Source organism: Microcaecilia unicolor, chromosome 7, assembly GCF_901765095.1.
Source record: "Microcaecilia unicolor chromosome 7, aMicUni1.1, whole genome shotgun sequence".
Classification (NCBI taxonomy): Eukaryota; Metazoa; Chordata; class Amphibia; order Gymnophiona; family Siphonopidae; genus Microcaecilia; species Microcaecilia unicolor.
Genome location: NC_044037.1, coordinates 28,499,690 through 28,524,247, shown reverse-complemented (window position 1 = coordinate 28,524,247; position 24,558 = coordinate 28,499,690). Strand labels below are relative to the sequence as shown.

Here is a 24,558-nt window from a genome sequence, read left to right as displayed (position 1 = left end):
GTGAAGCACGGCCAAAAAAGACGTTTTTATTATTTGGGTGTGAATAATGGCCAAAATGGAAGGCTATTTTTGTGATGCACGCTTTCAACTGCACTCTCCGATATCAGCTGATTGAAACGGGGGTGAGCAGCGTGGCGTCTTCGGGCAAGGTGACATCATAGGTTTGGCGATTGTGCGCATGCGTTTCCTATACCGCTGGCGGAGATTACACCAGATTAACGATACTTTCATGCATCCGACGTTTGAATACCGCGCCGAACATGTGCGTCTTTTTTTTAGTGCATCCTTCGTTTTTTCTAAAACGGTAATGACTTTTACGTTTTCAGTTGTTTTACATTTTGTTGATGCATCTTGCCCTAAGTTAGAAAAAGGTGCCCTAAATGACCAGATGATCACTGCAGGGATTAAGGCATGATCCCCTTACTCCCTCCAGGGAGGGCGTGGTCAAGGCATGATAAAAACCTTCAACACAGATCAGACAGGGAGGCCCAGAGGATAGAGGAGGAGCTTGCAGAAGCTCTACTCAAGTAGGCTAAGTTTAACTATCGTTGGAACCAAGGCCCAAGCCTGGGCCCAACTGTGCTGAATACTGGAAGACAGTACTTTAACTCTGGGACTCTAGTTCAGAGACAAGCTGTTTGCGCCATCTTTTGAGAGCCAGAGTACTCCACGCTGTGGTCTTGCCAGAGCAGGAAACAGGAGAGAACTTTATTTTAGATATATATATATCTGTGAAGGGAACAGGTCACCCCCTTCCTTGCACATAAATAAACTGATGTTTGTTGCGCAGTAAAATCTGTGTGTGGCTGTGTTTTCAAGGCACTAGGACCCACCCTTGCTCAAGCTGCTACTCTGAGCTTCTCATGTTTTTGTATGCAAAGCCTCCTTCTAACAAAGCTTACGTAAATTTGGCCTTTGTGATTGTAAACTGTTACATGTACCCAGCTACTTGTGGAAGCGTATTTAAACTCAAAATTTAAAAGTACACAGAGCAGCTCATTAATGTTGAATTATGCAAAATAAATAAATAAATAAAAATGGCACATGAAAATGCTGTCACACACCAGGCCCAGTAGCAAAATTTTGCAATCCAGCTCAAATGTGTAAGTAGCATGTCATTTGAACCAGGCCACTAACCTGTAGGAAATCCCTTGAGTTAGCATATTGGCCTCTGGAAAAAAATGTTTAAACAACAGGTATGTCAACTGTTGAACAGAGGAAATGTCAATCTGCTGAGCAGGGAAAGTTCTGTATTGTGACTTGGTAACCTCTTGCCAGAGATGTCAGTTTCCTCTGTCCATTTCCTGCTCTAACTGGATGTGGAAAGATAGGACCTAGAGCTCTTCAATATTGAGTAATGGAGTGTGAGGTTTATTTGTAAATGAAAAGGTCAGACTGTACCAGGGAGAGATGAGGACATTGGTAAGTATTTTTAAAGCTGAAATTCTTGGATCTGAACAGGATGAAAGAAAAGAAAGGCCAAAGCGTTAGCCAAGAATATGGTCATAAACAAATGACGTCAACAGAAACTGATGCTCTTGTAACTTTAACTGTACAAGCTCCAATAACGTATGTTATAGTTTTCAAAAAGAAAATGTATATTGTATGAATAAGGAGATGTGGGAACATTTCCCGATGCCTGGTCTCTTTCTGTGATATAGAAATCTGAACATTGGTTAGGACATTTGCTACGTGAATTGCTGTTTCTGGAAATCCTAAATAAAATAGGCTAAAACTGAGTCAGCTGGTGACCACAGGCCCTAGCCAGTGGCAGCGCAAGTTTTAAATTGCTTTGTGACATCACAATGTGCTGTAATATCCATAAGGTTTAACTGACCTGCTTTGTGACATCACAATGTGCTGTAATAGCCATAAGGTTTAACTAACCTGCTTTGTGACATCACGCTTTTTACCGCGCGAGGTAAGTCAGGATGACTTTTAAAATTCGGAGGGAGGGGGCCTGGAACTGGAAGGGAGGGAGGGACGATGACTCTGGAACTGGGAGGGAGGGGCGACCCTGGAATTGGGAGGGAGGGAGGGAGGGGGGACGCTGGAACTGGGAGGGAGGGGGGACGGACGATGACCCTGGAACTCAGAGGGAGGGAACAAACTTCCGGTGGGTGAATATTATATGCAGCCTTCCCTTCCCTCCGAGGGCGGGGCACTGAGAGCGAGTGCGAGGCCTGTGGTTGGTCCCTTCTCCTTCTGATGTCGCGTTTCTTTCCCTGGCAACTATACAGAGTTCCCTCGCGGGAGGGGCGATTACGAATCCTATGAACACTACACGGCTTCACTGCCACGGAGTCAGCTTCAGAACGTTGGAGGTGCAAATTATTATATTAGATTCGCAATGCTGTCGATATTTAAAACAAGGAAACATTACTGGCTTTGAAATTGACATTATCCCCCTGACTCTACATATGGTGCCGAAAGCCCTATTTGAGTAATAAGCCGATAACTCACTACCTTGCGTGAATCTCTTCATAAAGGAACCCAATCCTACTATATAAATGAAGAGTGACCGACGTGCCGCACATGCGCGATATGTCACAAATCTCTTCCGAGTTCCGACAGTGACGAGCAGTGGGTGGGGATCGTCCGACAGCAGCTCCAAGGCGCACTCCGTCTCTGACAGGTACGATGAGCTGCTGCCGCCGCTACTGTGACCCGGGCGCTTTCCTCTGCCACCATCCCCCGGGGCGGCTTTCCTGGGCGGGGGCTTGGTTGCACCTGGCGTTGCTCCGACCGCTTTCTTGCCTGTTTTAATGGGCTCAACGGCTTACGGCTTGTAAATAAATAAATAAATAAACTATCAACAATTTAGTGATACCAACCAATTATTGCAGTTAACCGACTCCAATTAGGATTTTTTTTTTTGTTATGTGCATCTTGCTAAGCGCTATTCTATATAGATGTGCATGCAACCTTTTTAGTGCAGAACTGAAAAAGGGGGTGTGGCCATGGGAGGGGCATGGGTGGGTCAGGGGCATTATAGAATTTGGGGGATCCACGCTTAACTTACTTGCGAGGATTTACACCAGGTTTCAGATGGTGTAAATACTTGCATCTAAAAGTTCAGCGTGGATCCTGGCGCTATTCTATAAAGAGCGCGTCACTTGGGAGTGCCATTTATAGAATAGCGCTCAGTGCGCATTTTTTTTTTTGGTGCCCAAATTCGCGTGCCATATACCGAGTTTAGTCCTATACATATAAAAGCATTTGTGCTAGTCCATACTCACCAGATGTCTGGCAGCAAACACTCCATCGACAATGGCACAACAAAATGCGGCTATAACCCCAAAACTGATAAAAGCTATCGATGCAACTAGCTGTGGAAACAAAGAAAACACATTACCATCTACAGCTGCAATATTCTTGCTAGACACTTCGGACCAATGTACTGCTCTGCATGTTTGTCAACATATGGGAGCCTCATATTGCTAAGAAAGCGGGAGAAAAACCAAAATAGACCAGATGGAAACCACAACAGGTAAGGGCACCAAAAAAGTTTATTAGGACCCAACACGCTGGTGCTGTCCGAAATCGAACGTCAGCGTATATACTATTAGTATACACGCTGACGTTCGATTTCGAACAGCACCAGCGTTTATGCCTTTCACTCCATAAGAACTTTGGAGGCACATCTGTATACGTCAATTTGAAGACCCCTGAAGATGGCTGGTTGGCCGAAACACGGACCCTGTTGGGTCCTAATAAACTTCTTTGGTGCCCTTACCCGTTGTGGTTTCCATCTCCCGCTTTCTTTGTTATTTTGGATTTTTGCGGGAGATCTGGACCTTCTTTGTGTTGGTTTGACAGCCTCATATTGCTACCATTTCTGTAGCAGGCAAGAGTTAAGTGAAGTGAGACTCAGCTGAAAGATGGGTGGGACGTGGGTAAAAACAATTTGGTGCAATTTCTAAACACACTTTTAGGCAAAAGGATGGAAACATTAAAGAGGAGAGTCATGTGCAGGGTAATTCTATGGCAGGAAAACAGAAGCACAGTAACCCTTGTAGACAAACAGACGAAGCGATCACAAGGGTGACAAATAAAAAGGCAGCCGGCGATGACCAAATTAACACCTTTATTATCAACATCCAGAACTCGACACGAGTCGTGTTTCGGCCCGCAAAGGCCTTCTTCAGGAGTCTTAATTTGGTTTAACATCAATATACATCCAAATTAAGACTCCTGAAGAAGGCCTGTGTGGGCCGAAACACGACTCATGTCGAGTCCTGGATGTTGATAATAAAGGTGTTAGCTTGGACATCGCCTGCTGCCCTTTTCTTAGTCACTCAGGGTAATTCTATAACTTACAGAGTGGAAGAGTAGCTTAGTGGTCACAGTACTGGGCTTGACATCCAGGGGAAGCTTTACATCCCATTGCCTCAGGTACAAAATTAGATAGCGAGTCCCCCACGCATTTTTGAATTCCGTTACCGTTTTCATCTCCACCACCTCCCGCGGGAGGGCATTCCAAGTTAGTTGCTGTTGAGACTTGGAAGGAGGAGGAAGTGCTGCCAGAGGCTCTGCAGGCTTCCAGGGGGAAGGGAGTGAGGCCTAGCTCCTTCCCCAGAAATGAGGAAGGTCCCTGGGGAGCGGTCCTCAGGAAAGCCCCAGGCCAGGGGGTCTCCTGGGGCCAGGGACCAGAAGGCCAGGAGAAGTAGTTCCCTCTCTGGCAGGGCTCCAGAGAGGAGGGAAAGGAGCCCTGTGGATCGAAGAGTGCAGGCTTCCACGGGAGGAACCCAGACCGGTACCCCCCTCACAGTGGCACGCCATCTAGCAGGTGAGGTGGGGAGAGAGCTGGGGGAGGCCCCAGAGAACAGCAGATCGGAGGAGAGAGAGGAGAGAGCAGAGGTAATGAAGATCTGCCGGGAGGCCCTACCGGTGTCAGAGGAGGAGGACAGTGACTCCTCAGAGGAGGAAGATTTCACAGACTATAGTCAGGATCCAGAGGACCCGACCAGTGGCCTGATTCAAATGGTGAGAAAAATAAAAAGCACAGAAAAAGAGGTGGTAGAGTTGGGGAAACGGGTTAAAATGGCAAAAGCCCTGTGCAAACTAGCCCCAGTGGAGCACCGCAAGACTTATACAAAGGAGGTAACCCGTTTACTCAAGCTTCTTCAAAAGAAAGAACATTTGCTGGGGGCATTGAAAAAGGGCCCTGGGAACCCTCTGAGAGAAGTTTACATCAACAGAGAAAGAATGGCCTTGGGGGGAAAAGCCCTGACAACCTTCAAACAGTCACAACAGCAAACAGAGAAGGAGAGTAGGAGCTCAGACCTTGGACCCCAGAACACCCAGGGGCCAGAGGAGCTTCCTGGGCCCAGTACCCAAAAGACATTACAGTATATGCAGTACCTTGCTAGTCAGTCTCTGGCAGCTTCTGGAGCAAGCAGGACTGGAGAGGCATGCTCGTTAAGGGAACCTGAGGTTGGAAAAACTGAACAGGAAAAAAGTTTTAAAACCCAGACTTTTCATCTTGTAGAAACAGGGGCTGGAAGTTCAGGAGAGAGACTCTTTTCTACACCAGTGATGGTGGAAGCAGAAATGGAAAATTTACCTGAGCAAGAAGCAAGAGGTCAGCAGAGGCAGTTGCAGCCACAGGTTTTGTGCCCATTGCCTGCAGCAGGAGTTGAGAGCAGCAAACAAACACTGACTCCATTGCAGCTGGGGAGGCCCCACCCACACAGCACTGAAGGGCTGGAGGTCACGGCCAGGCAGGCTGCAGCACTGCCAAAGACTGAGAATGGTGAGGTTTTAGCAGAGGAAAACCTGGTGACAGAGAGTGCTGCAGCTGGACAAACAGCAGGTGAAAAGGAGGGGTTCTCGATGAAGAAGGCACAGGAGGATCAGGAGTGTTTGCAACAAACCGGCCTGGCAGCAGAGGCTCCAGCCAATCGGGCTGTGGAAGCAGGAAAGACTGCAGAACAGCTACAAAGGCTGACAGAGGAAATAGCTGCAGTGCCAGAAGATTCCCCATGTGTGAGAGGGCAGGCACTTCTGGAGTGTGGGTGTTGCAGGAAAGGGGATAGGAATTTGTGATACTTCAGGAGTCAGACAGCACACACCAGAATGAGAGAGTAATCTTCTTTATTTGCCAGCAAACAAAGCAGGACATCAGTTCTAGCTCTCTTCTCTCTCTCTCAGCTCTCTGGATGTTATGGCTTTTGTCTGTCCTCTTCAGCTCTCTTCTCTTCTGTCTGTTCCTTCTGCTCTCTTTCTCTCCTGTTGTCTTCCAGCTTTCTTCCAGCTCTCCTTCCTTTCTTCTGACGTAAACTGCTTCTGCTCCTACTTAAATACTGTTCTATCCCCCTCCTAGCCTTGCCCCCCCTTACTCTCCAATTGGTTAAGGAATAGATTGGTCACTTTGCCTCAACCAATCATCTCCATACAAATATCAGTTACATAGGTTTCAGACATCCTAAACTGACCTGTGACCTGGGGCCCCTTACACCAGACATTTGGTCTCCAGAACTCTTACATTTCTCATTATGATTGATTTCTCAGCTATAGCTTAAACTGGGTTCCCTTAGAGACTAAGAGACCCAATCTGACATTGGTTATTCTCATATTCCTAGTCAGCTTCATACTACCTGCTAGCTGAACTCTGGCATTCATTAAAGGGGTCAAGGGCCAATCTTACTTAATGGCATACAGCTCTAGTTTGTTTATTTCTTTCAGGACCATTTCTACATCTACCTATAATTAATCAAGGAGAAGAGAGCTGACTAGTCCTGACCTCGTTCACCTATCAGCTTATACATTGAACCAGCCAGACCTATGGCTAAGTCAAACCACATGTTGATCTCTTCACTGCAGCCTTAAACAGCAGACAAAGGATCATTTTAAAAGTAACACAGAGTTGAACAAACATCCTACATAGAAATTACAGAGAATAAAACATATTCTAAAATACACAGAATCAGTATTCCTTATAAGCAAGAACTTCTAAATTCTAATCTATTTATATCTAGAATTATTTAGAATCTAACTATTTTCTTCTAAGCATTTTAAACTAATCCTAAACAAACTGCCTGCAATATGCCGGCTCATAATAGAATACATATGTGTTTGCTTAGCAATCCATCAATCACAAGGGTCTTTCTGACCTTTCTAACCCTTTTGCTCGACTGCTAGAGTTCTAGTAATTAATTCCAGCCTGCATTCCTTCACTTTAGTTGCAAGGTAAAAAGCTAGAATTCAAACACCACTTTTAAACCCCAGATTTTAACAGAATTAACCCTTAATATGATTTCTTAGAATTATTCAATTTCTTTTATATATGTAATTATGCCCATGGCTGCCTCATGGGAAGCCTCATCCGCTTGGCGAAACAGCGGGGCTGGAGGATCCGACGGAGCAGAACGTTGGAGGAAAAAGGGACCCGGTCCAGAGAGCAGGTTTTGGGCGGGAGGGAGGGGTGCTTGCCTTGCCATGCGCACCAGAAGTAAACTTAACTGGTGATACTAGGGATTCTGATTCCGGCCAGGCAGCGGGGTGGTTGGCTCTGGGGGGAGGGGTTGATTCGACGGGAGGGGGAGGGGGGCAGGGGCACTGGGAGGGGACCAGTTATATAGGGGAACCTGCTCTCAAAGTTCCTACGGACCAAATCGATGGGGAGACAGGCAGGGTTTCTGTTGCAGGAGGCATTGAACTGATGGACACTGTGACTGCAGGGGATACGAGTGCTCGGGGGGTGAGGGGTGCAGGGGACCAAGGTTTGCTGGTTGAAGGGGTACAAGGCATGTTGGGGGGAGGGATAGGGAGGGAAGGGAGGGAGGCTGAGAAACGGGGAAGGCAAGAGAAGGAGGATATGGTGCATCAGGAGCGGGGGGGTCCCCGCGCTGGAGAAGGGGGGGGCCGGTGGGGGGGGGGGTCCGTCCTTTGCGGCGGTGGTGGGTGGAGGAGGTGGGCGCAGGGGAACTAGGGGGGTAGGGGGCAGCGGGGAAGGATGGGGAGGGGGGTGGGGGGGAGGCCAGGTTCACAAAAGGAGGAATGTGGTACAATTGAGATGGGTGGGGGAGGGGGGGATGCCAAGCAGGGATGCGGTCCTGAGATTGGTCCTTGGTCTAGGATTCCTCCCAGAGGACCTCTATGCCTGTATTCATCCGGTGAATATACCAGAATACGATATCAGCTTTCTAACCCAGCGAGGCATGGAGGTCTTCTGGGAGAGATACGAAGGGGTACGGGGGAGAAGGGACTGGAAGAACTACCGGGCCGTACCGATCAGCAGACCCGACCTGGTGCAGGTAACCCTTCTGGTTCGAAATGAGTCTCTATCAGGGGCGGACCTGGCTTTCTGGCTACAACGGTACGCAGAATTGCGTACCCCCTTGTCCAAACTCCCGGACCCCAGTAGGGTGTGGGCTGGAGGTTGGGGTGCGCAGGTTAGGCTGAGGCAGGCAGGGCATGTCACCCAGCACATTCCCTCCTCGGCGTTCATCGGCAGGGATCGGATTCTCTGCTTTTATAAGGGGCAGCCACGGCAGTGTCACAAGTGCGGGTCGTTTAGACATTTTAGTATGTCATGCCCGGTTGTGCAGTGTGGAAAGTGCGGGTCTAAGGAGCATCCCACGGAGTCCTGTATGTCTATTCGGTGCAACTTGTGTGGGGGTCTGGGGCATGCATTTCGAGCCTGCCCTTGGGCCTCCCATAATGGGGGTGAGGAGGAGATAGATAGGGATGGTTCAGGTCAGGGGGAGGGGGAAGGGGAAGCAGACCATGATCAGGTTCCCGGGGCGGGGGGGAAAGGGTCCAGGGAAGGACAGGGACAGGTAGAGGGGGGGGGGCTTGGGGGAGGGTCGGAAGCGGCAGGAAGGGGAGGATGAGGGCTGGACGCGGGTGTCCAAGAAACAGCGGAGAGGAAAGGGGGGAAGGGGGGTGGGAATGGGGATAGAAGTAGGGAATAGATTCAGGGGTTTGGAAGAGGAGGGAGGGGTTGAGGAACTGGCTGGTGAGGAGGTAGAGGATGGGGGTAGCCGGCAGGACGGGTTGGGAGGTAGGGGAGAAGGAGTGAGGGGAACAGCGGGTAAGAGGAAAGAGAAACGGGGGGGGAGGGTTTTGAGGGACAAAGAGGGGGGAAGGGTAGGGGGGGGAGGTGGGTGGATCGGGGGAGGTGACGGCTGATGCAGGGAGGGCGGGAGAGGAAAGGAAGGTAAGAAAGGATGTAGTAATGCAGGCCCGTGAGGGGAGGGAGGAAGGGTCGGAGGCGGGATTGATGGGAAGGGTGGAAGAAGAGGAGGTAGTAGGGGTGGAAGAGGGAGGAGAGGAGGGGGGCAGGTCGGGTGATGATCCCCAGGGAGGGAGGGAGGTGGGTGAAGACAAAAAGAAGATAGGGAGGAAGAAAGCAAGGGTGGGGGAAGGGATGTTTAAGCTAGGGGTCCGGGATTGGGCGGAGGAGGAAGAAGAGGGTGGAGGGGAAGGGACCACGGATGATGGTGTGGAGAGAAGGGAAGGCAGCCAGGAAGGCGGGGGGGTGTGGTAGCGAGGACTGATGGCGGGACTGCTATTGGTGTTCGCCACACTTAATGTGGCTAGTGTCGCCTCCCAGAGGGCAAGAAGCTTGGCATTTGATGGCCTCTCTGCTGTGGAGGCGGACTGTTTCCTCCTCCAGGAGACCCGGTTGCAGACGCTGGAGGACATCCGGCGGGCAAAGAGGGCCTGGAGATGGGGACCCTATCTGGGGTCTGGCCGGGGAGAGGTATGGGGGGATAGGCATCCTCTTTAAAACCAATAAAGTAGAGATTCAGAGGGTGGTGGAGCTGGGTATTGGTAGGTGTTTGGTGTTGGATGTAATATTGCGGGGGGTGGCCTTGCGGGTGATTAATGTGTATGGACCGCAAAGCAAACAGGGAAGGTCTGCATTGTTCAACAAAATTAAGCCTTACCTATACACTTCAAGGCAGTTGGTGTGGGGAGGAGACTTCAACACTATCTTACGAAAAGAGGATAGTGGGGGGCGGGCACCACAAGTACGTTATGATGGGGTTCGACTAGCGGGGATTATGAAAGGAGCAGGGCTGGTGGATGTACATATTGCACTTGGTGGTGGGAATCAGGGTTTCACCTTTTCACGGGGCACCTGTAGGAGCAGAATTGACCGGTTTATAGTTCGGGAAGGGGCATGTAGGCAGGCACCTAGGGTGGTGGAAGTAGATTTCTCTGACCACAGGATGGTGATGATAGAGTTGGGGGGGGGGGGGGGCGTGCAAGCTAGGGAAAGGGTTGTGGAGATTGAATCTCAAATGGTTGAAGGAGGGGGTGTTGCACCAGGAGTACCTGGAATTCCTAGCAGACCAGGTGTCCATTCAGGGTGTCTTCCCTTCCCTCAGGGACTGGTGGGAAGTACTGAAACACCGCACCAGAGGGTTTTTTCTCCGTCAGGCAAGGCGGGAGGGAAGGGAGGCCACCCGGTTGGGGATCGCCCTGAGAAAGCGGCGGGATAATCTAATTTCCCGGGGGGGGAGGAGGGAGGATATTGAGGTACTGCAGCAGGAGGTTGAAAGAGTACAGTACAACCGCTACTCTTCCCTCGTCTACGAGCGGGACTTCGGGAAGCTGCTTGGTCCGGACCCGTATGACTGCTGCAAGGAACGAAGGGAGAGGAGAGTGGTGGTGGGGTTTAGGGATGAGGGGGGGGTGCTCCAAGAATCCAGGGAAGGTATTTTGCGGGTGGTGGGGACGCATTTTGGGCGGGTTTTCTCGGACCTACAGTTGGGGACAGAGGCCATGGGAAGATACATTGAGGGGACCCCGGGGGTGGGTAACTGGGGGCCCCATCTTCAGGTCTTAACGCAGCCGTGGACGCTGGGTGAGGTGGAGGAGGCCATTGGGGCCTTGCGGCGTAGAACAGCGCCGGGGCCGGATGGACTTCCGGCGGAGTTTTACCAACGGTTCAGGGACCAGCTGGCGCCGCTCTTGCTGGAACTCTGGGAGGAGGCGCGAACAGGAGGATCCTTGCCGGAGTCTATGGGAGGATCAGCATTGGTCCTCCTTAGCAAAGGCAAAGATCCTCAAGACGTGGCGAACTGGCGACCAATAGCACTATTGAACAGCGACCGGAAGATCTTCGCCCACATGCTTCATGCTCGCATGAGGAAGGTCTCCGGTGAAGTGCTAGCAGTCCCGCAGAGGTGTGGGGTCCCAGGAAGGGGGGTGCTGGAGGCAGTAGCCTGGGTGAGGGAGGGCTTGGAACATAGCCGGGTGGGAGATGGTAAGTTGGTCGTGGCCTTGGACCAGGACAAGGCTTTCGACCGAGTGTAGTGGGAGTTCTTGTGGAAGGTCCTGGATCACTATGGCTTCCCGGGGGAGTGGATCGCACAACTGCAACTGTTGTATGCTGGGGCGCGATTTTTTCCCCTGGTGAATGGATGGAGGGGGGCGGAGGTGGGGGTCACGGCAGGGGTGCCCATTGAGCCCCCTGCTGTACGCTTTTGCTATAGATCCCCTGGTGCGGAGGCTGGGAGGGGGGGGGGGAGGGAGGGCTCAGAGGGGTAGAGGTTGGCAAAGGGAACGTATTGAGAGTCATCGCTTATGCAGACGATGTCACCGTTTGGGTGGCAGACCAGAGGGAGGGGATGATGCTGCGGGAGACCCTTGAAGAATATTCCAAGGCATCGGGGTCACGGGTAAACCTGGGTAAGTGTACTAGCTTGTGGGTGGGTCCAGAGGAACGGCGATTTAACCTAGGGGGCGGGTTTCCTGCAGGGATTGAAAGAATGCGGGTGTTGGGAGTGTATTTTGGGGGGGGGGGGATTACGGGCGGGAGAGTTGGGAGCAAAAGATATCGGAGGCAAGGGAAAAGGTGGATCGTTGGAAGGGGTGGCGGATGTCCATGGCAGACAGGGTCCGGTTGTTGAAGACCCAGATAGTCCCCATGTTTCTCTTCTTGAGTTACATCTGCCTTTTGCCGGACTGCTGTTTCACTTCATTGTACAGCGTGTTTTTTCAACTTTTGTGGGGCAACAGGATGAACCCGGTAAAACGCAATATTACTTACCGGTCACGGGAGGAAGGGGGGGTGGGGATGGTAAACCCTGTCTTGCTATTCTCCTCCCTGTTCATCCAGTTTAACCTTGGGCGGGGGGGAGGGCCGGAGGCCCCAGGGTGGGCACAAAGTGTTGTGCAGTGGTGGGAGGGATTTTGGGGCCCTTGGTGGGGAGGGGGGAAGGTGGGGAGGTTGCGGAAGGGTTTCCCGGAGGGGGTAGGCTACTACAAATCCTTAGTAAAGCTGGTCCGGTTGTGGGACATTACATGGGAGGAAATAAGGGCAGGGCAGAGGGAGAGCTGGGTGGAGCGGGTTCGCTCCCAGCATTTCTCATCTCCCCTGACTCTTAGGGATGCTCCAGGGCCCGTGCTGAGGCAGGGCCTGGGCTTTATTTCATCTAGACGACTCCCCGAACAAGTACAGGGACATTGCCTGGCTGTCCCTTCACGGTAAATTATATGTTAGGGCAAATATGCACCGAAGCATGCAGGACCGAAACTGCCCGAGGGGGGAGTGTGCTGGTCAGCTGGAGACGATGGACCACTTCCTTATGGAGTGTCCATTCTCCAGAGCAGTTTGTGGAAGAGTGGCTGCCTTGTTGGCCATCCCCAGCTTCACGTCCTACACCTATGCAGACTGGGTGTACGGGAGGCAGCAGGGGATGGGGCGGCTGGAGCCAGGTACCGCCTTCCTCATATCAGTTATTATCAGGTACTGCCTGTGGGTGGCCCGATGCGGGGTGTCTATGCGCCAGGAGTGCAGGTCGGCTGAGCAGGTTTCCTGGGACGTTGTCCGAGCCATCCAGGAATTGGCACGCTGGGAAAAGGTGGAGGGGGGGGGGGTACATAATTTTGGGGTTTGGTGGAAGCATGTCCGCTTGAAGTTGATTTGAATGTATGGTGTGGGGGGGATTTGGGGGGGACGGGTTTAATCGGGTTTGTATTTTTTGTATAAAAGTGTAGTGGGGCTGGTTTTACAACGGCATGATGTAATGTCTTGAATATTGGTTTTTTCCGTTTTATTTAATAAAGGAATTCTCCAAGTATCCACCACCCTCTCCGTGAAAAAAATACTTCCTGACATTTTTCTTGAGTCTGCACCACTTCAATCTCATTTCATGTCCTCTAGTTCTACTGCCTTCCCTTCTACGGAAAAGGTTTGTTTGCGGATTAATACCTTTCAAATATTTGAACGTCTGTATACTTTAATAAAAATATTTAAATATAAAATCATAAGTGTTCGAGGCTTCTTCAGAGGAGGACAGAGACCACGGGGATGGAGTGGGGATGGGGACAAAACCTGCAGGGGTGGGACAGGGATGGACACAGAACCTGTGGGGATGGGGTGGGGACAAAATTTGTCCACGTGCCATTCTCTAGTTGGTTGATATGGGATGAGAATGACAAGGAGGAGTCTAGAAGGACCCCAAACACTCTAGTTTCTGATTCAACTGGGAAGGTTCTGTCATTGGATAGTGTTAATGATGTTAGGACCCCTGTTAGCTTTTCCACCCCTTCTTTTAGAGATTTTTGTACCATCCCACTAAACAGGCATTTTTCCCCTGCAAGTCATTCTGCAATATAGATAAAGGAATTGAAAACCAGCAGCACCAAGGCCTGAGGCATGTCATCAATCAGTATGGGCACAACTTTCAGAGAGGTCACCTGCAGATCTGCAAGTGATTTTTCAAATGGAAACTCCTCATGGAATTTTGTGTTGCAAATTTGGACCCGTGAGGACTACGGTGCACAAAAGTACCTGTGGATTTTACAACTGCTTAAAAAAAAAAAAATCCCCATGTGTACTTTTTCATTTGTGCCCTCACCACACCCCTTCTGGACACAGGTAAAATTGTGAAAAGACGACAACTTGTTTATATTTAGGAACTGGGGCGCTCAGATGTAAGTAATTTATATTAATATGGAGAAAAAAAATGATCTCTCATTGTATATAGAACCCTTACCTCAGAATATAAGAAGCTGATGGTTAAAAAAAAGATGCTGTACATATGTCAAGGAGAATTACAGTATCATCATAGAGGCCCAACATTAGACAAAGCTTGTTGATTAAGATTACTTATGGTAAAGCTGTACAAGTACTTGGAAAGAAAGGGAGAGAAAAAATAGCATATCGTATTAACTGCAGTTCTTATATGTGCCAGAGGCATTTTTTTTCTCCCTTGTAGAACCCAAGTCCTACCAAAGGGCATCTCACATAGTTTAACTGCAGCAAGATCTGACGGACCTTAAAAAGGTACACTGTAAACAGGGGACTACAGAAGTCAAGTTCCTTTTACCAAGGAAAAAACCTTTTGGCTTTAAGCAGGGATTTCTTCTCTTGTAGCACAGAACACTGCAATATCTGCTCCAAAGGGTGGAGAAGTAGCCTACTGCAGTGGTTCCCAAATTTTTTCAGTTCATGGCGCCCCCTCCCCCTTGACCACACATTTCCTTTCAGGCTCTAAGGTGTCCCCTCCCCCTGCCAGACATTTCTTCTCAGGTCACCCCCCCCCCCAAACCAACATCCTCCCAGCCGCACATTTCTCTGGGATACTAAACATCTCATGCAGCATCTCTCCCTCTCTCACCCCTCTCCATACAGCATCTCTCCCTCCCTCCCCATCTCTCTGTCCAACATTTTTCCCTCTCTCACCCCTCTCCATGCAGCATCTCTCCCTCCCTCCCTCCTTCACCCCTATGTCCAACATTTCTCCCTCTCTCACCCCTCTCCCTTCTCCATGCAGCATCTCTCCCTCTCTCACCCCTCTCCATACAGCATCTCTCCCTCCCTCCCTCCCTCCCCATCTCTATGTCCAACATTTTTCCCTCTCTCACCCCTCTCCATGCAGCATCTCTCCCTCCCTCCCTCCTTCACCCCTATGTCCAACATTTCTCCCTCTCTCACCCCTCTCCCTTCTCCATGCAGCATCTCTCCCTCTCTCACCCCTCTCCATACAGCATCTCTCCCTCCCTCCCTCCCTCCCCATCTCTATGTCCAACATTTTTCCCTCTCTCACCCCTCTCCATGCATCTCTCCCTCCCTCCCTCCCTCCCCATCTCTATGTCCAACATTTCCCCTCTCTCACCCCTCTCCATACAGCATCTCTCCCTCCCTCCCTCCCCATCTCTATGTCCAACATTTTCCCCTCTCTCACCCCTCTCCCTTCTCCATGCAGCATCTCTCCCTCTCTCACCCCTCTCCATACAGCATCTCTCCCTCCCTCCCTCCCTCCCCATCTCTATGTCCAACATTTCTCCCTCTCTCACCCCTCTCCCTTCTCCATGCAACATCTTTCCCTCCCCCTCTATGTCCAAGGATTCTACCCCTCACTTCCCCCCCCCCCCGAGTTCAAGAAAAGCTTCCTGCTTCAACGGGTCCAAAGCAGCGATTCATACATGCTGTCTGCCTACCCCAGGGGCAGGAATTGGCAGGCAGCATGTGGGAATCACTACCGCTGTTGTGCTGCAGCTACCTGAAAATGGAAAAAAAAGAAGACGTCCCTGACGAACACTTGGACGACTTTACCTGGTCCTTTTTTTCTCACAATCAAGCCACAAAAATGTGCCCTAAATGACCAGATGACCACTGAAGGGACTCAGGGATGACCTCCCCTTACTCCCTCAGTGGTCACTAACCCCTTCCCACCCTCAAAAAAACTTTTTAAAAATATTTTTCCATATTTCAGAACTATTGGAGCAATCTCTTGATGAAAAAACTGAAAGAGCGACACTCATTGTCTCATTTGTATTTGAGCAAGATCTAAATGCTGTTATGAGATTATACTTTAAGAATATTAAAACCCTCTTTGGAGGTGAGAAAGTTTGGATTTATCCTGATGTAACGAAGCAGACCCAACAAAAGAGAAAAGCATTTCTTGCTTTGAGGAAGAGAACTGTGGAGGTGGGGGGGTTCTTTCCTCTTAGCTTATCCGTGTAAATGTTTAATAAGATTGGGTGAAACAAAATATATATTTTATTCACCAGAACAGCTAAAGGTTCTCCTGGACTCGAAGCAACTATGAGTTAACAACATAGAAATATTCGAGGAAACGCCGCATTTGTGTAGTAATGTTGTTCTTGTAATAATCTTCTCAATTTAGAACGCCCCCCGATATTTGGGGTCTAAGGAAGCTATAAATCTATACTCCGAAGATTTATTTTCATCTTCTTTTCCTTTGTATATTTTTCCTTTTTCTATGATTGACAAAAAATAAGTATTTCTTATGTTCAAAATTTTTTGCTGTATTACTAAGACAAGGAATTCTTGTTAAATGTTTAAATTCTAATAAATATAATAAAAAAAAATATATATATATATTTTTCCAGCCTCTATGCCAGCCTCAAATATCATACCCAGCTCCATGACAGCAGTATGCAGGTCCCTGGAGCAGTTTTAGTGGGTGCAGTGCACTTCAAGCAGGCGGACTCAGGCCCATCCCCCCCTACCTGTTACACTTGTGGTGGTAAATGTGAGCACTTCAAAACCCACAATACCCACATGTAGGTGCCCCCCCTTCACCCATAAGGGCTATGGTAGTGGTGTACAGTTGTAGGGAGTGGGTTTTTTTTGGGGGGGGGGGCTCAGCACATACGGTAAGGGAGCTATGCACCTGAGAGCAATTTCTGAAGTCCACTGCAGTGCCCCCTAGGGTACCCGGTTGGTGTCTTGGCACGTCAGAGGGACCAGTGCACTAGGAATACTGGCTCCTCCCACGACCAAAGGGCTTGCATTTGGTTGGTTCTGAGATGGGCATCCTCGGTTTCCATTATCGCTGAAAATTGGGGGGCGACCATCTCTAAGGTCGACCTAAATTTCGCGATTTGGGCGTCCCCAACCGTATTATCAAAACGAAAGATGGCCGCCCATCTTGTTTCGATAATACGGGTTTCCCCGCCCCTTCGCTGGAAAACTTGGGCGCCCCTTTCGATTATGCCCCTCCACGTGCCTGTTCTTTCAGTGGAAGCCAAGGGAGTTCCTAAACACAGTGAATAAGGTATCCTTTAAAGATGAGTCAAACACTGGGGTGGCTCCACTCCCATTTTGCATGCCCAGACAATGATTTCCCAATGTCAGAAAACACATCCAACTTGCTTCACACTATCTCAAATCACAGCAAGACAGCCAGTGGCAACGTGTCATATTGTGATTTTCATGAAAAATACATTTGGTAACAGTCACATGGAACCAGCTCCGCCGCTGAAAAGAAAGTAAAGAATGCTGGTTATTTTCAATCTTTGATGTATATCATCCAAATAAATCACGTCAAACCAGAACTGTATGAAACTCGTGCCCAACTTCAGGAAATTTCTCTGAATGATGTGTTTCTTTTAATGGACCACGCTTGGCAAACTGCCTCTTAACAATGCTAATAAGTTTCATAAGAGGGCCTGTTGCTATAACAGTTGCCATCTATTAAATGTCTTCCCAGATGATGAAACAGTAAAACAACATAAATTACTCAAGATTCCCGCAGCACTCTAACAAAGACGTCAGCAATGAGATTGCCAAAAGCATGCTCTCATTCTGTATTTGACAATGATCCATCACCTACAATGGATACTTACAGATTCAGAAAAAAAGCACAGAAAGGAGAAAGGGAGGATAGTAGAGTTTATTTATTACATTTGTATCCCACACTTTCCCACTAAAAGCAGGCTCAATGCGGCTTACATAGTAATAGGTAACACAGAATTTTGTTATGTAAAGTATCACAAAATAATAGGCTGGATGGGTAGTAAATGGATGGGTAGGTAGGTAGAGACAGGTGATACAGAGAGGAAGGTAAGGTGGGAGATAGAATCTGGGTCAATGTCGTTTTCTCTTCAGTATATGTAAGGTAGATGGGTTCAAGAGATTAATCTGGGTCTTTTGGGTAGGCTTGTTTGAATAGATGGGTTTTTAGTGCTTTTCTGAATGGTAGGTGGTCATGGATTGCTCGGATAGGTCTAGGGAGAGCGTTCCATAGACGGCTGCCCAGGAAGGAGAAATGCCACATGGTTCATCGACAGAGCCTTTTAGAGACCGTGTTCAACCTCCCCAACTGCAACACACCAATTATACTTTTCCCTTTCATCTTCCAGTTAGAGCTATTTTTCTAAGATTAATAAATGCCCATCCTTTTATGTTCTCCGCCCAAAACCATCTTTAATGGAATATTTTTTAAATCTATTTTAATATTGAACATTAATTTTTATTTATTTAAATTGCTGCTGGTAATATTTTATTTTTAACATTTTCAGGACCCTTAATGGGTGGGGGTTAGTATAATTTAGGGGAAGGTATAATTTGTAGGTTATGTTGAATGCCTTTTTATTTTACTTTATATTTGATTGAAGCAGCTTTGAGTCCATTCTGAAAAAAAAGGCGGGGATAACAAATGGAAAAGGGCAAAGGAAGGTGACAAAGAAGAACTGAATACAGGGAAGAGTTAAGGTAGAAACACAACACAGTAAGGAATCCAAATTTGCTCCAGTGCTCTAGAAAGACTTAGAGGTAGGAAGATGTAAGTATGATGAAGAGAAGTGGAGCCAACTCAGAACGAAACAAGGAAAGACAGCAAAACAGCAATTATAGGCTTTATAAAGGGGGGGGGGGAAGTTAGTGAGCATTAATGAATTAGTGTGCGTTAAGTGCCATGCAGCCCATAGATATACAATGGGCTGTTTGGCATTTAGTACACCTTAGTAAGACGACCCCACAGTAGCCAGTCAAAAATATCCAGGATAAGGTTTTTGTTAGCGAGGTAGGACTGTTGCTGTGAACTGAAGATGCATCACTGTGATAATGGAAGAAAAGTAGGGAGTGGAACAAATGGACAGTGAAGCCCCATCTCGGAAAGTATAAACTTATTCTAAAAAGTAAAGCGTAAATGCCAACATTCAGAAATTATTCCACCAGACAGGAATAGCCTAGAGATTATAGCTGCAGGCTGAGAACCAGGGAAGCCTGATCAAACCCATTGCCACTCCTTGGGGCTCATTTTTAAAAAGAGAAAAACATCCCAAAAGCGTCAAAGTGTCACTTGTTTGTTTTTGTTTTTTTACATTTGTACCCCGCACTTTCCCACTCACGGCAGGCTCAATGCGGCTTACATATTATATACAGGTACTTATTTGTATCTAGGGCAATGGAGGGTTAAGTGACTTGCCCAGAGTGGACAATTTCTTCACAAAATGTCCAAATTGGTATTTTCGAAACCTATTTTGCAGACACTTATCTATGCATTTTGTCTGAATTGTGCTCAAATCACAAGGGGGTGTGTCAGGACGTTTTAAAGCCGGGCTTAGGGCGTTCCTAACACTTGGATGTTTTACAGCCATAATGGAACAAAACAAAAATGTCTAGGGCGAAAACATCAACGTTTTGGTCTAGACCTGTTTTATAACAAAGTTGACAGTTTTGGCCCATCCTTCCATGAGGCTATTCCTTTTTTTTTGCCTTGTCCGATATCTCTGTGATGTTTTTGTTAAATGGTATGTCATCAGCATATATGCATGGGCTGAGTCCTACATTTTCCAGTTTCTTTCTAAGTGGTGTCATCATATTGTTAAGTACTGGTGATATGGGTGAGCCTTGTGGTATTCCACATTATGGTGTCCATGTGTTTGTGAGCTGGTTGGCCATTTTTACTGTATATGATCTGGTCCTCAAGAAGCCACTTATCCAGTCTGCCACTTGACCACTGATTCCCATGTTGTCTAGCAGGGTCATTAGTGTTGTGTGGTCGACTACATTGAATGCGCTTGACATATCAAATTGTAATAGTAGGATTTTCCGGCCTTGGCTCACATCAGTCTTCTGAATTTTGTTATGAGCGTGGTTATGATCGACTCCGTGCTGTAAAGTGGGAGTTATGGAGGATTGAGAATTGTGTCAAGTATTCCATTAGTTGTTGTGCTACTAGGCCCTCCATCGTTTTGGTCAATAGTCGTATTAAAGCCACTGGTCTGTAATTTGTGAGGTCGTTGAATTTATTTGCGGCATTTTTGGGATTGGGGTGAATATGATGTTGCCCTTATCCAAGGGGAACTGGCTATTGGAGAACATGTATATGTTCCGTAAAGCGTTGGATGAACCAGTCTGGTGGATCTGTTTCCACAGGGGCGCAGCAGAGGGAAGATGCCAGAGCTGGTGCAGACAGCATTAGGGTAAACAGTGTTCGGGAGGGGACAACTGCATTTAAAGGTACTGTGGCCTGAGAGAGAGGGGAATTGCTGGACCCAGGGATGGAGGTTTTGGCCCTGCAGGGGAACAAGTGAGGCGGGCTTTTGACACCTTTGAGGCTTGGCACCCTGAGCCAATGCCTCATCTGGTCCATGCCTTGAGCTGGCCCTGACTGTAAGGGAGCATACACGTGGTGGAACATGGGTGTGTCACCAAGTGACAGGTACAACACAGAATATATTAGTTGGGCGTGTTGCACGGTGCATTTAGGCACACCCACCACTGTTCACTCTAACCTGAGCAGGAGTTCTCTAACTGCATTGCTGCCAGTGGGGGGTGGTGCTTCAATATTATGTTTTCAATCACTAAAGACAAGCAGGTTCCCTGGAGTCCTATAGAGCTCGCCTGTCCCTCTCTATTGAAAATGTGATAGTGAAACAGCACCACCTGCTGGCAGGACTGTAGAAGGAAGACTCCCGCTCAGCTTAGATTGAACAGTGGCAACCACTGAACTGTCGCAAGTAGGTGCACCTTACTTTTGGTGCGCCAACGCGGCTTTGAACTAGTATTCTATAACAACTTAGGTGTGCCTTCAAACCATTATAGAATTGGTGTCTTAGACTGTGAGCCCTCCAGGGACAGGGAAGTACCTAGTGTACCTGAATGTAACACACCTTGACCTACCGAGAAAAGGCGTGAGCCAAATCTTTCCCTACTGGTCTGTTTGTTTGCTTATACAATGCACTAAATGAGTCACAGTATGTTAATTACAAGGCTATTTATTTAAATGTTTACACCTGTGTGACTAGTAAAAATCACTTACCATTTGTCTTTTATTTTCTATTAAATTTGCTCCAATTAGTCCAAGAAATGACCCAACACCAAGCTGAAACAAAAACAATTTTAAGGCAAACTGTCAATCTTTAAATTGCAAAGGGAAATAACTCAATGATCCTTTATTAAAATGAATCAAGCAATTAGTACGTATCTGCGATAGAAACAAATCTTTTGCCGACAGATTTTGAACACGTATAACATTTCTTAATCTTTCTTTTATCTGTCCTTGTGGCAATTCCTCATTCACAAATTTCATTACACTGTAGCGGGAGGAGGACAGTCCTTACTGCGGTAAGAGAAGAGAACCATGCAGACTGCTTTTTTTCTTTTGAAATCTTAAGTATTCTAATAAAATACTACCCGTGAAAGTACAGATGACTGAATTCCTGGTCCCCGTCAGAACAGGTACGAGACGGTCAGTGGCAATGCAAGCGATTCCCCACTGCCCTGCAAATGTGTTTCAACCTTGCTCTGCTTTTCTCTGGAGGGACCACATTTTGGGGCGAGAGGGCAATTCAATCTCCACATGCCTTCAGTCTTTGGTGTCTGTACTGAAACTAATCAGTGGTGCTATCAATTAATGCCAGGCTGCGATAATGTCTCCATAGATACCTGTCCACTGCCAACCATACCAAGACCAAAGAACCAAACTGCAGAAATCCCACTGTATTAAATCATTTCTCAATTACTGAAGGGTAGGAAAAATCCTCAGAAGAGAGAGGTAACGTTAAGCATGACGTTTCTGCTCCCTCTCATCAATTACTGGCTTCAAAAAAACCTCCCTTACATAAGTACTGCCACACTGGGAAAAGACCAAAGGTCCATCAAGCCCAGCACTCCGTCTCCGACAGCGGCCAATCCAGGCCCCAAGAACCTGGCAAAAACCCAGAATTTAATAACGATCAATGGACTTTTCCTTCAGGAATCTGTCCAGACCCCCTTTAAACTCAGCAAGGCCAGCTGCCGTCACTACCTTCTCCGGCAGTGAGTTCCAGAGTCTAACCACGCACTGAGTAACGAAAAGCTTTCTCCGATGTATTTTAAACCTACCACATTTAACAAAAATGCAGTTTCATGTTACAATCTTTCACCATTTCTCCTGGTATATCACACAAGGGCAATTTTAGTTTCCTCTTTTTTTTAACCAAAATTATATCTTTAAAAAAATGTGAATTTATCTTATACTCACAGCGTTTTATCCAGCATGCAGTCATTCAAAACTCTGATGCAGCCAGCGTTTCGCAGCTTCTATGCCGCTGCGTCAAGGATTATTTGAATATCCTGCTTATTGACACTCAGCATTATGTTCTTTGAAGGTTTTTTTGAAGCCAGTGATTGATAAGTGGGAGCAGAAACATCATGTTTACAGCTACTCATCTCTTCTGAGACTTTTTCCTACCCTTCAGTAATTGAGAAATTGTTTAAATACAGTGGGATTACTGTAGTTTGGTTCTTTGGGATTATATACCACCGTCCTCATTGGAATTTGGAGTTGACAACTGAACCAGCTCATTTTGTAAGATCTCATTGAAAGCTTTTTTTTTTTTCTGCAAGGACTCGGTCACTACTGATCTCAGTTTGATTTCAACCAGCAAGTCTAGAGGAGAAAGATTCTGTTATCGCCGTGCCAATCCAATTAGCCATTTGGAGGGGAATTTTCGATGCGATGTCCAAGTTCAACTGTAGACGTTACGCTGAAAATGTCTAAATTTCTCATCATGAACACAGCGATTTTCAAACCGTAAAAAGGTCTACTTTTTTGGTTTCAAAAATTGATATTTTCAAGATGTCTTTGTGCTCAGTACGCATTTCTTTAGGTACCACTTTAAAAAAAAAAAAAAAACAGTCATAGAGAAAAACACACAAAACAAGCCATAGGAATGGCTGGGTGGCATCATTCCTAGTAAACTGGCCACATGGACATCCCAGAGGGGCAGCCTAGTGGTCAGTGCAGTGAACACATAAAGGGACCCAGGTACAAATCCTATTACTACTACTACTAATCACTTCTATAGCGCTACAAGGCATACGCAGCGCTGTACCCCATACACGAAAAGACAGTCCCTGCTCAAAGAGCTCACAATCTAAATATGGAATGTTGCTAATGGAATAGCAACATTCCTTGTAGAATCTCAAATAGTAGCAACATTCCATGTAGAATCTCAAGTAATAGCAACATTCCAGAATCTCAAATAGTAACAACATCCCATGTTCCACTGCACTAACCACTAGGCTACTCCTCCACTAGCAACATTCCATGTAGAAGCCTGCCCTTGCAGATCAGCAATGTGGCCGCGCAGGCTTCTGTTTCTGTACGTGCAGGACGTCAGACTCACAGAAACAGGAAGTAACCTGTTCCGGGGCAGAAAGAGCAGGTAACCAGCGGCGCCGACACCCCCCAGTGGCGTGCACCCAGGGCGGACCTCCCCACCACCCCCCCTTCCTACGCCACTAACCAACGGGAGTAGAGGCTGACCAGAAACACAGCCAACTCAGGAGATGGTGCTTGAAAAATGCTTTATTAATTGCTTGCATAAAGGACCCGACACGGTCCATGTTTTGGTCCGTGTCTTTTTGATGTCAGCTCGGCAGTAGTATTTCACACAAGTTTTAATTAACCATTATTAGTTTGACCCACAGCGGCCCCTTTTCAACTACAAAGTTTATGCTCGGTGGGAACTTTGTTTTTAATTCCACAGAGTTCCATGTTTGGCAGTAATCTTACGTAGGCCGTGCACTCTGTGAACGCCATCTGTGACCCCTGAGGCAGGCGTTTCTACCACGTCGAAACACGGACCGTGTCGGGTCCTTCATGCAAGCAATAAAGCATTTTTCAAGCACCATCTCCCGAGTTGGCTCTGTCCGTGGTCAGCCTCTACTCCTGTTGGTTGCTTTCTTGACTCAGTGTGCCATGATTGATGCACATAATCAGGGGGGAATCAACATGAGGAAACCATATGGCCTTAAGATGACTTTAAAAAAAAAATCTTTTGTTCAGTACATCATCTTAGAGTTTAAGCTTTACCAATTAGTTCAATTTTCATTTGAACATTTAAAAAAATGCCAACATCGTCATGACTTAACAACTGGGTGGATCCCTCATGAACAATAACTAGCTATCTGTAGGAGAGTCAGGGAGAGCTACAAGGGGCCTATTATGAGCTATCCTTCACAGATACTCAAGATCAGCTGGTAAAGAAGGGCTCTGTTGTTCAATGGTAGTGCTGACGGGAGGGTAGGGAAAGTTCGGAAGTGGGATATACCCTTTAGGTGGAGTAGAGCAGGTCTACGGAGGGGGGGGGGGGGGTGGGAATGAATAAAAGAAGAAATGTACACTCTTAAGATGCAGCCTGGATGGCAGTATACACAGTTGGCAGAAAGATGTCATTTCAATAGCTCGACTACTTGCTTCAGGTCTTCTTTATCGGTCATGGGTCATACAACTGATATAATGCGTTTCTGATATATCTGATATATTACATAGTAACATAGTAGATGACGGCAGAAAAAGACCCGCACGGTCCATCCAGTCTGCCCAACAAGACAAACTCATATGTGCTAGT

At 47.5% G+C, this 24,558-nt stretch overlaps 1 protein-coding gene across 2 annotated transcripts in view; it reads right to left on the bottom strand.

Annotated features, from left to right (window-relative positions):
• Positions 1-24,558, bottom strand: part of TMEM255A (transmembrane protein 255A) — an 81,779-nt gene that overhangs the window by 28,150 nt on the left and 29,071 nt on the right. For both annotated transcript variants that reach the window (XM_030209356.1, XM_030209354.1), the window contains exons 3-4: positions 20,982-21,044; positions 3,240-3,329 (exon numbers count right to left, since the gene is read on the bottom strand). In XM_030209356.1, the coding sequence (XP_030065216.1) occupies positions 3,240-3,329; positions 20,982-21,044 (153 nt within the window). The remainder of the gene's footprint in view (positions 1-3,239; positions 3,330-20,981; positions 21,045-24,558) is intronic.